This window comes from Vigna radiata, chromosome 8, assembly GCF_000741045.1.
Source record: "Vigna radiata var. radiata cultivar VC1973A chromosome 8, Vradiata_ver6, whole genome shotgun sequence".
Lineage (NCBI taxonomy): Eukaryota > Viridiplantae > Streptophyta > Magnoliopsida > Fabales > Fabaceae > Vigna > Vigna radiata.
The window spans coordinates 781,466-797,158 of NC_028358.1; the positions used below are offsets into that span (position 1 = coordinate 781,466).

At 32.6% G+C, this 15,693-nt stretch overlaps 2 protein-coding genes across 3 annotated transcripts; one reads left to right on the forward strand and one right to left on the reverse strand.

Annotated features, from left to right (window-relative positions):
• Window positions 1-1,768: 1,768 nt before the first annotated feature.
• Window positions 1,769-8,164, forward strand: LOC106772161 (probable methyltransferase PMT3). 2 transcript variants are annotated; one of them, XM_014658373.2, is made up of 8 exons: window positions 1,769-2,002; window positions 2,831-3,331; window positions 3,892-4,056; window positions 4,165-4,347; window positions 4,559-5,153; window positions 6,056-6,168; window positions 6,304-6,524; window positions 7,439-8,164. In XM_014658373.2, the coding sequence occupies exons 2-8, from the start codon at window positions 3,053-3,055 to the stop codon at window positions 7,758-7,760; spliced, it is 1,878 nt and encodes a 625-aa protein (XP_014513859.1). In that variant the 5' UTR covers window positions 1,769-2,002; window positions 2,831-3,052; the 3' UTR covers window positions 7,761-8,164. The 2 variants fall into 2 exon arrangements, with proteins under 2 accessions (XP_014513859.1, XP_014513858.1); XM_014658372.2 differs by having other exon boundaries at window positions 1,769-1,912.
• Window positions 8,165-12,855: 4,691 nt separating this feature from the next.
• LOC106771004 (60S ribosomal protein L7a-1) lies at window positions 12,856-15,473 on the reverse strand. The gene is made up of 7 exons (XM_014656880.2): window positions 15,357-15,473; window positions 15,230-15,274; window positions 14,940-15,141; window positions 14,375-14,544; window positions 13,517-13,645; window positions 13,273-13,365; window positions 12,856-13,180 (listed from the first exon to the last, which is right to left on the reverse strand). Exons 1-7 carry the CDS (start codon window positions 15,357-15,359, stop codon window positions 13,049-13,051), a joined length of 774 nt encoding a protein of 257 aa, XP_014512366.1. The 5' UTR covers window positions 15,360-15,473; the 3' UTR covers window positions 12,856-13,048.
• Between the last annotated feature and the right edge of the window lie 220 nt (window positions 15,474-15,693).

A 15,693-nucleotide genomic window follows, 5' to 3' on the forward strand; every position in this document is an offset into this window, starting at 1 on the left:
TATTGATGACATTATTTTATTTAGATTTACTTAGTATTTTAGTTTTGATGTTTCTTTCACATTCATTGTGTTAAAATACACAAGGCTTTACATTTTTATTAATCATGAAACAACAATTTTCACTAGAGAATCATAATGGAAATACAACAATAATGAAACATAAGTTGTGAAAGCAAATTTGATGTTGTGGTAATTTGAGTTTGATTGCTAGATCATGTTTGGTGTAATTCGTTTGATGAATGTAATATGTGTAAATTTGAGAGCTCAACTACGTGTAAAAATTGGGGTTTTGAGATGAAAAATATTGTTTGAATTTGTGAAGTTGATATATTTGCTAAATACGAAGCTGAATGGATTGAATTTGGTATGTTGGTGTGTTGAATGAAGCATAAAAGACATAAAAGGAATTATGTGAGTTGGCATTGTCCGAGATGTAGATTTATTGTTCCGCATTATGTAAACTTATTGGACGAACTTTATTCAATTTCAGCGACAATCAAAATTTAATTTGCCTAAGAGTTAAGGGAGGCCTACTCATTGGGTGAGTAAATTCTTGTTGAGCGACAACCAAACTCGAATTTGGGAGAGAGTCAGGAAATGAGGTCTTGTTAGACAAATAAATCCACATTTTGGTTCCAGTGCTCCACTCACGGAGTGAAATTATTAGTCATTGAGTAGGGTTCTCCTAAGGGAAGTCTTTAGGTGAGTAAATTATCTCACTAAATAATTTTCATAATAAGTTTTTGGTAAACATTAGATGTGAGAACCACATAAAAAAATGGATTTATGGAACGAAAACTAAATTTATGGGTAATAGAAATCTTGTATGTTGAATGTCATATTTGGAGATCTTGACATTTAAGAAAAAAGGATAAATTCTCATAATTTATTATTATACATTAGTTAGAGATGTGTTGGTCAGAAGCTATCATTTACTCTACTAAATGGAGGTTTCATTTGGAGTGAAACTTCTTTTCTGATAAAGACATTGATTAATTTACTTAATCATAAAAGATTATGATTCTACAATAAGATATGATGATTCTTTTACTTTATTTTAATATAATATGAGAGGTACAAAACTTCTTATATTCTTATATCTAAATAAAAGCATAAATATAAATATTTAGCCTATATATGTTGATTATATTAAAGCATACATACATTCTAGATACATATATTAAATTTTTTGAGATATTAATACTCGATGTTTATATTTATTTATCATGATAAAAACATAATGTGTGTTTATAAAGAAAAAATAAAATATCGATGCTGTAAAAATCCATAATGCAGTAAAAAACAGATACGTTTAAACTGCAAAGGTTAATATTTTTTGTATATATGCAACATTTTAATGATTTATGATTACGATTCTACATAAATTTAACATACCCTTGAAAATGGTAGCAAAATCTAACTCTAGAATAACATGGTTTTATTTAATTATATGTGATCTATGTGATAAAAGTAATAATTTTACAAATAAAAGCTTAAACTAAAACTCATACAAATTTAGCCATCCAGGTGAGGATGTTACCTCTTAATGAAATTGAAATTCTTGAAAACAAGACAACTATATGGAAAAATATTTTTTTTCATATATATATATATGTATGTATATTATACAAAAATCAAACTTTTCTCTCACATTTTACATTTGAATATAAAATTTTATAATGCAAGTGTGGTACTAAGGACAGTGAAACAGAAAGAGAAAGAGAGTACCTTAAAATTTAACTACCTTAACCATGGAACAGTGTGACACATATTTCCCTTTTGCCCTGTGCCACTTCCCTAAATAGAAAATCTAAAGCAAACACTCAAATCTCATATCATATACCTTCTCTCTAAATCTGACTTCTTTAACTTTCTCTTGTCACACCCCAAACTAAGATTTCATCCCATCCCAGTAAGTTTTTTCTTCTTTTCCTTCCCTTTCCCTGCTCATTTTACCTCAAGTTTTCATTTTTTGCTGGATCTGGATCGTTTTTCCTTCTGGGTTAGTCTGATTTCGCCCTTCCAATGCTCACGGAAATGTCTGCTTATGTATATATTTAATGTGCCCGTGATTGCAATTTTTTTTTTTTAATTTCTTGTTGTTGTATTCAACGGTGGTTGAATTATCAACTAGTTCTACCCTTTTTGATGTTGATGTTGTTTCCCATTGTGCCAGATCTGGGAGTTCCATTGAATTCTTTGACTGATATTTGATTTAGATCGAATGGTGTTTCATAATCGGGTTTTCATTATTCATGATTCATTCAATTATCAGAGTCGTGGGATCTTTATGGATCCATCATTTTCATTGGTTAGGTATCAATGGATTTGAGGTCGTTATCGCTTTCTTTCATCTCATTTCTTTTAATCTTTTATTATTTTTTGTTAGCGCACACAATTTGAGGAAAACTAGGAGTGAATGTTATGGAACGGGTTTCATCTTTCTAGTGGAATTAATTAGAATATCTTCACTATACTCATTTATTGCATGTTAGAAATTCTATTAGATAAGGCCATAAATCTTTGATTCCTATTGATGTTAATTATCCTTGGCCATTTAGTAGGACTACTTTAGTTGACAGGGTATACCGGTACATTTGATCATGTTACCAATTATTGCTATCATCATTTTCTATTTCTTTCTTCTTACGTGCTTACGTCTCATCAAACTCACATCACACTAGAAAAGCAAAAAAGTTTTAAATTGCTTTTTGTATTTGGACCTGTTATTTGTTTTAATTATTTTAGCTCTATGATTTAATTAAGAAGACAAATTTGAAATGGATGTCTGCATTTATTTGCTGACTGCAATCTCCTTCCTTTTTTGCAGGTTAATCTTTGAAGCAGTTATCAGGGGGTCAATTTCTGACAAACTGTGTTAGGAAGCTGGACCATGCTATCTAGTTTGAACTGTTGGGGTTGCTAGTTTAAGTGTTGTTTTGGGTGGTAAATTTGGTGCCTCATGTCTGGTGAAACAAGATCTGTGTTTTGATCAGTTTCAGTTCATAACTTAGCCGTGAAAAATATATTTGGATTTGCATTACTTTCATAAATGTCGAGGGGAAGATCTGATGGATCGCAAAAGAAGCGTATAGTTGCTTATGCTTGTGGCGTGGCAATCTTTATCGGATTCTTGTATGTGTACCAAGGATCCATCTTTGGTTCTCAGAAGGTTAGTTCATCTGCACTTGAATATGGAAGCAAGTCATTGAAAAGACTTGGGGTATCATATTTGGGCACAGATGATGCTTCTGATAGCAAGCAAGAGGATTCTTCACCAAGGATTGGGCTGGGAGATGGTGAGGATGATATTATACCGAAGAGTTTCCCTGTAAGTGTTTGTGCAAGCTAATACTCAAGTCAGATTTCTCTCTGTTTTTTCATTAACACTCCTTTTTGGTTCTGAGCTTGCACTTTATGACCCTGCTATTATATATCATGAAGAGTTATTTTGGTTCTATATTCTAGTTGTTTTAATTTAGTTGCTTACGGTTTACAAAACAATATTAATAGTTCGTAGACCAATACGTAACTACACATATTATCAAGTTACTAATAAACAATGCAGGTCCATTGATACGAGAAAACTTGAACAAAACTAATAGCAAACTCAAGCAACTGAGGTCTTGATTACATAATTAAAATAAAATTTGTAGTTTCATGGTATAATCAAGAGAGCACAGCCTCGCCATAGTGAAAGAGGTAAAATTAAAATTTTCATTATTTTCCTCACCATATTTAGGTTCTATTTCTTGGTCTCTGATGAGATACATTCACCACATGTATTGTAAAGGTTATCTAAGTCAGTATATTTTTAACCTCCATCTACTTGAAGGTGGTTCATTTCATATCAACAAGATAGTGGAATTCATAACATTTCTGTATTTGTAGGTTTGTGATGATAGTCATTCGGAGTTGATTCCTTGTCTAGACAGACATCTTATCTATCAATTGAGATTGAAGCTGGATCTTTCTTTGATGGAACATTATGAGAGACACTGTCCTCCTCCAGAGAGGAGATACAATTGTTTGATTCCTCCTCCGGCAGGATATAAGGTAAAGAGCATACTGAGAGTAGATGTGATTTGCAACTTTATTTCCTTGTCGATACATTTATATTGTGTTTGCCAATGGCAAACAATTGTTGTTTCTTTGGTGTTGCAGATCCCTATAAAGTGGCCAGAGAGCAGAGATGAGGTATGGAAAGCAAACATACCACACACTCACCTTGCACATGAGAAATCTGACCAGAACTGGATGATCGTAAAAGGTGAAAAGATAGTGTTTCCTGGAGGAGGGACACATTTTCATAAAGGAGCTGACAAGTACATTGCATCAATTGCAAATGTAAGGCTTACTGGTATATGTATTATTTTCTACAATTGGTAGCATCATTGGACTTTATGCATGTTATGCCGTTTGCCTTCGTTTGATTGACAGAAATGTGATCTATAAGCTAAAGGGCTTTCCACTACCATGTTCCACAGTGTTTATTGTTTGGTGCATTCTGATTACTAAAATTCACGTTACGGGTCTCACAGTGAGTTTGTATTGACAGATGCTCAATTTTTCACAAAATATTCTTAATAATGAAGGAAGACTGCGGACAGTTCTTGATGTTGGATGTGGTGTTGCGAGTTTTGGAGCTTATCTTCTTTCATCTGATATCATTGCAATGTCCTTGGCACCCAATGATGTGCATCAAAATCAAATTCAATTTGCTCTAGAGAGAGGAATTCCTGCATATCTTGGTGTCTTGGGAACCAAGAGACTCCCTTACCCTAGCAGATCTTTTGAGCTTGCACATTGTTCTCGGTGCCGAATCGACTGGCTTCAGAGGGATGGAATACTACTCCTTGAGCTAGACCGATTGCTTAGGCCAGGAGGTTACTTTGCATACTCATCTCCAGAAGCATATGCTCAGGATGAAGAGGATAGAAGGATATGGAGAGAAATGAGTGCCCTTGTGGGACGTATGTGTTGGAGAATTGCTGCCAAGAGGGACCAGACTGTCATCTGGCAAAAACCTATTACAAATGAATGTTATATGGAGAGAGAACCCGGCACTCGCCCTCCTCTTTGCCAGTCTGATGACGACCCAGATGCAATTTGGGGAGTAAATATGGAAGCTTGCATCACACCTTACTCTGACCGTGGGTACCTTCTTATCTTCTATTTAGGATATATGATGTTTTTTTTGCATTTTATTTCTATGCCCTGTATACATATTATAGTTATTTTTATTTTACTAGAAATATATTGTTGCTTTGCTTCTTTTGGTTTTTCTGAAAATTGTATATTTTTTCTATGGTATCATGAGCCATACCACAAATGTCTTCGCTTTCTTTTATTGCTATTTTAGTTTATCTCCTAAATGAATGTGATGGCCCTGTTAATGAGCTTCCACTTGGTTTGGTAATATTAAATTATGGGAACTTATAATAAATTGTAGACACTTAATGACCATTTTGATTAGTTGTTTCATCTTCATCTCCCCTAATTAGATTGAGCAGTATTCTCTGCGTTCAATATCCAAAAGGTGATTTGATTGGCATGTGATTGTGAGAAAAAGAGAGGAAGAAGGGAAAGAGTGAAAACATTGACATACATGGTTGTTTATTTTTAGAGAATGGCCTAATAAGAAACTATAGTATTATGGTAATGTATTAGATATTTACTGAATTAAAGTAAATTAGACTAAGCAGTGGTCGCTCCCCCTTTTATATTGAAGAGGAATATGTTTACTTAGGCCAACATATTCATCTCGGCTTCACTCACAGTACTCATTCGACACTCGTTATTTTCTATTGTTTTGTCCGTGGATTGCTTGAGCTGATACTGATGAGCTCGTTGTGAATGTTCCTAGCTAAGCATTATTCGAAATATTTCAGTTTTTTTCCATCTTCTTAGCTACCGTTGGTGAACTTGTCCAGTTGCTTTGAGTGCATGCAACCTATGATAAATTATGATAACAACTTTTATTGAGGTTTAACCATTTTACTAGAGATGAGTTAGAAGGCCTTCACCTGATGAAACTTTCTGTTGATTTTATCAGATGACAACAAAGCCGGGGGTAGTGGATTAGCTCCGTGGCCTATGAGACTGACCTCTCCTCCTCCTAGATTAGCTGACTTTGGCTATTCAAATGAAAAGTTTGAAAAGGATACGGTAATTGGAATTTCAATTTATTCTCTGGCTTGTTATAATTAAGTTCTTGTTCTTGTAAACAGCATATAAACTTTTGAACTAACAAGATACAATTAGATAAGTGTGCTATAGGCTTAACTCTTTCTTGTGGTGTAGGAACTATGGCAAGGAAGAGTTGAAAATTACTGGAATCTGGTGGGTCCTAAAATGTCACCAAAGATGGTGAGGAATGTGATGGACATGAAAGCAAACATGGGTTCATTTGCAGCTGCTCTCAGAGGCAAGGATGTTTGGGTGATGAATGTTGTACCACGTGATGGACCAAACACGCTAAAGATTATATATGACAGAGGCCTCATAGGGTCTATCCATGACTGGTATTACAACTGGTTCTCCTGAAGCATATATTTATTATTGCATCTTTGATATCTTTCACTGACTCACTCCACCTTTTAAGTCTCATTTGAATATACTGATTTCAAGACCCATCTAAACTTATTTACTTAGCTGATTGGGACAGAACTTCTTTATTTGACTAATTAAGCCACTGATATTTGTTACTTCATTGCTTTAACCTGTCGTGTGTGTATTCAGTTAAAGATTTTTCTACTCAAAAGTGAGGAAGTGAGGTTTAGATTATAGAGGGGGTAATAGTTACCACTAATTAGAAAAGGGTTAAATATGTCTAAACTTTTGATGCAAAATTAGAATTCGTCTTTGTTCCAAATTTAGATATAATTTGATCTTAAAACTTTAAAAATGAATAGATATACTCTTCTTGACCCAATTGCGTAAATTTTTTTTGTGTCAAACAACAACTTAAACTGTTATTTTAGCTGTTTACAAGGTTTGATACATTTCCGTTTAAATGCAAGTCTTGAACATCGTTTAATACATAAAAAGAAATTTAGTGTCCTTGAGTTAAAAAGACTATATTCATTAGTTTTTAAAGTTTGAAGACAAAAATGTATCAAAGTTTACAACATGTACGAATTCCAATTTTTTGTCTAAGTTTAGGAATTTAAACATATTTAATCCATTAGAAAATCAACAATTGAAATTGTAATTAATTTTAGAATTTGTTATATATGTTTTAAATCTCTTAAAATTTAGTCTTCAAAGTTATAAAAATGCAACTGGATTTTATTCTCTGAAGTGCTCTTTTTTCAATTCTGAGGAATCAAATCCTTTTACTAGTAGCTCCTATTTGTAGTGTCCAAAAACAAAATCTGAGATACGGATGTGATTGACAATAGTGATGCACTGAAGAGTGAAGAATATCTTGTAACAGGTGTGAAGCATATTCAACATACCCCCGGACTTATGATTTACTCCATGCATGGAGTGTGTTTTCTGACATTGATAAGAGAGGGTGCAGTCCAGTGGATCTACTGATTGAGATGGATCGTATATTGAGGCCTACTGGTTTCATCTTCATAAGGGATAAGCAAGCTGTGATTGATTTTGTGAAGAAGTACCTAACAGCATTGCACTGGGAAGAAGTTGCAACTGCAGATGCAGGTTCAGACTCTGACCAAGATGCCAATGAAGTGATTTTGGTTGTCCAGAAGAAATTGTGGCTCACCAGTGAAAGTTTTAGGAATACAGAATAGGACAAGACAACCAGAAGAACCATATATGGCTTTTCCATTTCCACTTTCTTATAAATTATTCTCTGCTGCTACAAGGGATCCAAAGCATGCATGCCTTCAGTGTTGGAAGCAGTGAACAACAACTGCATTTTGTAGCATTATTACATAATATTTATCATTTTCCTTATTTAACTCATTTTTGTGATAATGATGCAAGTTATTATTTAGCCAAAGGCACTGTTATGCTTCTATAGGCTATTCATTATTTTGCCCTTCATTAGGGTATAATGTAAGCTACTTAATAATCAACACATAGTAAACTTTGTCTTGGTGATTGAAGATTAGGACTTGTCACACTAATGTGTAATATTTATGCAGGTCTTTTTCTGCTTCGAATGAAATATTATATAAGTTTCTTGCTTTCACTTTACAACTTATTTCCATGTAGATCAATCAAAGATTACAAAAGTCAACAAAAATTTAATTGACACTAATCATAGACTCTAATCTTTTAAATAATTTATATATATTTAAAAAATGTTTACGCTAATATGTATAACGAAGCAGTACTGATAAACCCACATATGTATCATATATGTAATATATATGGATAAGGTATCATATCAGGTGTCAAAATTTTATATATTTTTTAGAGTAAAAAGTTAATCAACTCAACTATTGAATTGAAAATAATAAAGTAAATTAAGATTAATATATAAACACTAATGAGAATAATTGAAGTAGGATGATTTATCTAATTACAAGTGTTTTTACTTAATATATATATATATATATATAATACAGATACTGAATCAAACATATTATATACTAATTCAATCAAATTTATCAAATAAAATATTTATATACATTTTCACATTATATATATTATACAACTTTCAATTTATCTTGCATCATAAAAGAATCAATACATAAAAATATATAATCAATTTTAATTCATTAATATTCAAATAAATGTTAAAATAAATAAATGCAAAAGTCATAGATAAATTATGTTTCATATCATTAAACTTATATATCCAACTATACTCATTCTAATCATTCAAGTAAATCTAAAATGTATTCATTAACACAATAATAATATTTTCCATGGAATAGCTAATATGGTTCAAATTGACAATAAAACCCAAATTCAAGGAAAAAGTTAACAATGTCTAATAACACAATTTAATCCAAACGTGAGTCCATTAAATGACTAATTCTAACTCTTTTAACAAGTTTTAAACTCCATTATCTATCAACATATTTTCCACATCAAAGTGCATATATAATCACTTAATTCTACAAAACACTCAAATATGTGTATAAAACATAACTTTCAATGTTCCAAAAGTAATAATATTAATGTATTTTTCTCTAATCAATCTAATTATCCCTAAATACCAAATAATTCTTATACAACAAAACTACCTAAAGAGATTTGAAGTTAAAAAAAATTCCTTATTTAGAAGTTGGTTGGATTCCAATTAATTAAAATAAGAGAGTAAAATGACACCAAAATTTTAGGAACCTAGTACAACATAACCAAGCAAATTTTAATTAATAACAAAGTTTTAGTGACCTAATATACGTAACCAAACAAATTTTATATTTCAACCAACACCAAAATTTTAACATCATAGTACAATACAACAACCAAACAAATTCCAAATTTCAATTAAGAATTATACTTGATCAGCGTTTTTCTCAACTTATAACTAAACAATTTTTAAATTTTAATCAAGAATTAAACTAATTGAAAGAATCACTTTCCTCAATTAAATAAATTAGTAAAAGACATGATCTCTGTAAAAAATATTTAGAGATATATTTGAAACATAAGAAAACTTTATAAGAGAGTTGAATAGATATTTTAAAACTTTTCATATAAACAAGTGTTTAAGTTCTCTTGTAGGGTCTATATTTAAGTTTTTCAACAACATTTAGGAAAACGTTTAGGAAAGAGAATAAATAAGACAAACTTATTCCCTTTCTTATTTTTTTTCTTAATTGAATTTCTAAAAGTGAAAAATTGAAGTAATTGAATCCCTGCAGTTAAATTGAGTTAACAGAGTTAAATTTAAGGTGAGTTATCATTGTGAAGTGGAATCATTAAATGACGTGACATATTCAGAGAAAGTTACGTGGAATATGTGTAATTAAAAAAATAAAAAAAAAAAGTTTTGCGAGAATTGAAACCCAAATCAGGGTTCATCATCTTTAACCTTACATTTCATCATCTCCAACCTTAGCGATTGATGCTCAGGGTTAATCACAAAATTAGGGTTCATGAAACCTAAATTAGGGTTCATCATCTTTTTGCAGGCTTGATGCTTAGGGAAGAAGATGAAGCTTGCGATGAAGGGGATTGATTTCGCAAGTTCGTGATTAGGTTTAGAAGCGCGATGGCGACGCGATGTGATTCAAAGGGGTTTTGGTTGGTTCTGTGTTTGGCTTTCCTTGCAGGTTTTGGTTTGAGATGAAGGTTTGACGGTGGCCTCGTGGTGGCTGACAAAGGAGCAACTTGCGATGTGCACTTGAAGAAGATGAAGGGCTGAGGTTTCTGCATGAAGAAGATTGCACGATCTTTGTGATGATTATGAAGGAGTTTTGCGATTTGGGTGCTTTTGCGTTTTGGATGCTTTTGAGTTTGTGGGTTCAAGGAGATTGACTTAAGTTTATGTAGGTTAGGATTTGGCCGAGAAGGGAGAAGAGAACTCGCCTAATAATGGCGTGATTTTAGGGTTCCTGAATTGGGATTATTCTGAATTTTTGTAGGGACTCCCTGCAGAGCTCTTGCGGTGCTTGGGTTTGGGATGCTTCATGACGTGAGGATGAAGAGAAAACAAACGTGGTTCATGGTGATGGTGGTGGTTGTGTGGTGATGCATGGTTTTGTGATTGTACGAGGAAGACGAACATGGTTTTGCAATGGTAGTGGTTGTGTGGCGATGCATGAAGGCTAGTGATGGCATTTTTCGGTGGCTGCCATGGACGACTAAGGTTTCTGATTTGGGGAAAGGTTGAAGATGATGACGTGCTAGAATGGTGTGACAACTCAACTTAATGTGATGACTCTGCCATGACATTTAATGATTCCACCTCACACTGACAACTCACCTTCAATTTAACTATGTTAATCCAATTTAACGGCAAGACCCAATTGCTAAAGTTTTCCACGTTTAGGGACCCAAATGAGAAAAAAAAAATAAGAAAGGGGTCTATTTGGGAAAACCCAACATAATTAGGGACTATGAGAATGATTAAACCTTTTTGTACGGGTTCACTCCAACAAAGCTTCGTCCAGTTCTCCCTTAAACATACTTAAGGAGTTCCACTAATCTTTAAAAGATTACAAAGAGTTTTACCACTCTTAGTTTACAAACTATCCAACTTGGATAGACAAGCTTACCCTATCCTGATTCATTACTAGTTTATCTTACTAGACCACTTAGTTCAACAAAACTAAAGAGTCAAATGTTTTAATTCACTTTTGAATATACTAACACAATAAAGGTGTTTTTGAAAGACAATATAGATTCAAAGTTCTCGAAGATAAGATAATTTTAATGTAAAGAAATATGAAAACTTATAAAACTTTTTTCTTTAACAAAGAAAGTCTTAGATGATAAAAGCTAAGAGAAAGAGTAACAACTTAAGATAAAGTGTTATTCTTGTTGTCTTATCTTCATTCATTCTTCTTTATATAGTCGTCTTTAAAAAAGATTAATTACTTAAGAATTGATTTTTATAAGAGTAATATTCTTTAGATAAGGTGTTAGGATATGGCTTGGAACTTATTATCATTTTTAAGAACCATGTTATTACATATAATATTTCTCGGTTATTTATAATTTTTTTTAATTCATATTTAATAATGCTATTTTAAAAATTTAATAACCCATAGTGTTTCCTTTACCTAAAAAATATCAACTTCATGACTGTTATATATCATATACATGAATAATTTAATAAACTTGTTACTCAATATACACATATATAAGAAGTTATATATATAATTATAAAAATAACAATTTAAATGTATCCGTGCTAAAATCTATAGTGATTTTTTATAAAAGAAAAAAATAAATGATAAATGTGTAAGATTAAATGGGTTTAGTTAAGTCATGAAGCACGACATCTTTCACTTTATGAGTAAAGAGTAAGAAAATATTTTTTATTCTTAGATTGGAAGATGAGAGAGAATATGAGATGAAAGTACCAAAATTTAAGTATTTGGCTTAGAAACCAGATGAAGTCATTTAAGATAGTGGAGTTATAGTTTAGCATTCACACATGAGCTAAATTATCTCACAAGTAAAATTTAAAGAATAAGAACCACATATAATCATTGAGAAATCTTAACTTCAAAAATTTGCTAATTATATTTCTAACTTTAATAATTATTCATAAACAATATACTTAGAAACCAAACAAATATTCCCTTAATAGCATGATATTTATGCATTTTCTAATCCCTACAGGGACATGAGACCAAAATGATATCAAGAATTTAAAGGATAAAAAATTAGATTACAGTTAAAAAGTTGCAGGTAAAATAGAGTGAAAGCACATTGAAGAGAGAAATGAGAGGCAACGACATAGAGTGGAACAATACGTTTCAATCTTTATGCCCTGTTTTGTTTTTATCTTAAAATACACCAACAAATGATAAAAGCATCATGTGATTTTCCTGCCGGTGAGGAAAACAACAGCTGCAGAACACAAAAATATGAAGCGAAATCAAAGCCAAGAAAAAGTGACATGGATCATAATTTTACATTGAAGTTTATGAAAACATTTTTATAATATTAAATCCATGTACTAAGTTGGCCCTAGTTTTTTGTGTCCTATTCTGTAGACATTTAAACTTTCTAAACAAGTTTTCACTTGCCTAGGAAAATAATTATTGTTCATTTGAAATAAAAGTTGTTAGTACAAAGAAACAGATTCCCAAGTTATTTATTTAAACAAAAATATATTTCTTAAATACATATTCCCGTCTCAAAGATGAATTTTATCTCATTTTGTTTCAGAAACACTTTAAATCATAACCATTATTTAACAATTAATCTATTTAGAACCACAAAATTGCAGCAAAATCTTAACAATGGTAATAGTATTCCCGAGCAGAAAAAAAAAATACATTTAATTAAAGTCTAAAATAACTATCGATAATCAAATATCAACGATCAAAATCGGGTTTTAATGGATTACGAGCTACCAAAATGATGTTAGACCTCACATTGACTTGTATAGGCTCCCTTAAAATAAAATATAGAAAAAATGACCTCAAACGTATAAAAACTGAATCTAGGACATTCTTTGGGCTGCTTCTTTTGCAAGGAGCTTCTCCTTGGCCCTGGTCTTGGCTTGGGATTTGGAACCCATGATTCCACCACCCCACTTCTTTCTGTACTCGTCATACTTGTCATTGAAGTTAGCCTTAAAAGAGAAGCAAAGACCAGAAATCAAGTAAATTCAGTCAACATCATCGATTAAAAGAGTAAATAAATTGAAATTTAAAACTAGATCACCTTAATAGCTTCTAGGATTCTACTGAACTCCAATTTATCTTCATTCTTGACAGTTGTCAAGCACAAAACTGAAGCCGTTTTCTTGTGGACAACCTGTCAAAACAGCATATTAATCAGACGAGTAAGTAACAAATCATAGATTCATACACATGAACTTTCTAAAAGCATCAGCGGCAACGTTTCAAAAAACCAAACACCGGTGTTCAGTTTTAAAAACATTGTCTTGTTTAATAAATGTAAGTACCGTTCCCAAGCGTGCTTTGCCCTTGACAATGCAGTATGGAATTTCCATCTTCCTGCAGAGTGCCGGAAGCCAGACCACAAGTTCGATTGGGTCCACATCATGAGCAATCACAACAAGTTGCGCTTTATTCTGAAAAAAGTAATCAAAAGAACTGTTACTCCAACATCACTTGAAATTTTTTATTCATGTTTCATTTTTTGCCTTGAAAAAAAAAAACCCTTGAAGCATCAATTAACAACAATAACACAACATTATGGTATTGGGTACAATTGTTTGAACTGTCTATATACAAGATGAAATTGAAAGGAATGGAAAGAAAAACAAAAATGTAACATTCCCTCCAATAAGCCTCTTTTTCTTCTCCACCAAAGGGTGAGCTAGCTACAATAAAACACTCCCTTCTCCATTCCATCAAACAAATATCTAAACAATGGAACGAAACTGCGTTCCACTCAACTAAATTCAACTTATTCTATATGAAGTATCCAAACATATGAAACTTCACAATTACGGCAACAATGACATCCTAATCTCTAAAGCACTGGACCCCACTTAAAACCAAATTCTCGCTATTATTATTCAACTTAGGCCAGGAGTCAACAATTCTTAAGAGCACTTCAAATAATCAGAAGATCCCAAAACATAAACACAAATTGAATTCTTTAAAGTACTTCCTTTAAATAAAATGATCTACATTATCTTTGGCAGTTCTCCACAACCACAACTCAGTCAAACCTTGGCAATTTCCCACAGTGTTTGAGGATTGTAGTTCCAACATTGGCAATTTAAAACCTTGGCACTACAATTAATAACAATGAAAGCGAAAAAAACATCAACAATAATAGAGAAAAAAAATACCTGTTCAATAAGGTAAGTAACATGATTGAGACCATATTTAACAACAATAGGCTTCTTGGCTTCAACACTTTTCCCATCAGCCTCGGCCTGAGCCCTCTTCAACAAACGCTCTTTCTTCTCTGCTTTGTCTTCTGGCCTGTACTTCAGCAGCATCTTGAATAGGTTCGTTGCTGCTTCCAAAAAACCAGATAGTTAATATTAAAACAGTGTTTAACTTTTGGATGAAATCTTTTCCCAGTCCTCTAAATTTGTCAAAAATCAATTTTAGTCTATCTCCGGTTGAGTTTCTTTAGAAGTGATTTTGCATAATTAATTTCCATTAGAAGCCACAAATTACTATATTCCTAAAATTAACTTATTTTTAACAAAACAAAATTTCTTTAGAAATTACAGCCAAGTTCCAAGCATACAGCTTCTAATCTCCCATAAATAATAGCCTCCCCCACAAGCATGCCCTAGCGTTTCAGTCAAACTCTGACAAAATCGCAAAAAAAAAAAAAAAAACTCAATTCAATCATTTAACATTTTATATTTGTATTGGTGTTTATGGAGAAGTTTACTATACCGAGATTTTTGTCGAGGGTTTTTGTAAACTGATTGAGAGCGGGAGGGACCTTGAGCCTCTGCTTGAGAATGCGTTTCTTGCGTTGGATTTGAACGGTCTTCGGCCATTTCACGAACCGAGTCAGGTCCCGCTTTGGAGGCAACGCCCCTCCGATTCCGAACTGCTTCGGACGCTTCTCGAACAACGGGTTCGAAACCTTCTCCTACACCAATCAACAGAGCAAAAAAATCAAAATCGAGTTTATATCACTCCACTCACTCCTCCATTTCCCCCAAAACCTTAAAACAAACCTGAATAGTCGGTAGCTTCTTCTTCGCTGGTACTCTTTTCGGAGCCTGTGAGGTTAAATCAAATTAAGTAAAAAAAAAAAAAGAATGAAGATGGTGATTAATGAAGAAGGTGTTAAATGCAACACACCATTGCTTAGCGCTGGTAAACCCGACGGAGTAAGAAGTGCAGTGGCGACGGTGAACGAACCAGAGATAAAACCCTAAAAGAAGAGGTTTTAGAATTTAAAAGATTGGGTTGAAGTTGGGTAAGGCCCATATTTGTTGAACCCAGAAAGCAACTTTCTAAGGTCTATAATTACTAAATACGCCTCTGCATTGTACTTGTACACCTCCCTTCCAACTTTTTTTTTGTTTTCCTAAAATACCTATATTGTTTTTCATTCAAGAAACTACGCTGCTAAAAAAATGTGTCAAGTTGGTGGTTTGACCCAGATTGTAAATTTTAGGTTAAGTTCAATATTATA

Excerpts from the sequence above, each read along its gene's own strand:
- LOC106771004 (XM_014656880.2), bottom strand. Across the intron at positions 15,142-15,229 it reads AGAAGCTACCGACTATTCAG|GAGAAGGTTTCGAACCCGTT; the intron begins GTTTGTTTTAAG and ends TGATTGGTGTAG. Across the intron at positions 13,646-14,374 it reads TTACTTACCTTATTGAACAG|AATAAAGCGCAACTTGTTGT; the intron begins GTATTTTTTTTC and ends TACTTTTTTCAG.
- LOC106772161 (XM_014658373.2), top strand. The coding sequence starts at position 3,053 with ATGTCGAGGGGAAGATCTGATGGATCGCAAAAGAAGCGTATAGTTGCT. Across the intron at positions 4,057-4,164 it reads CTCCTCCGGCAGGATATAAG|ATCCCTATAAAGTGGCCAGA; the intron begins GTAAAGAGCATA and ends TTGGTGTTGCAG. Across the intron at positions 5,154-6,055 it reads CATCACACCTTACTCTGACC|ATGACAACAAAGCCGGGGGT; the intron begins GTGGGTACCTTC and ends TGATTTTATCAG.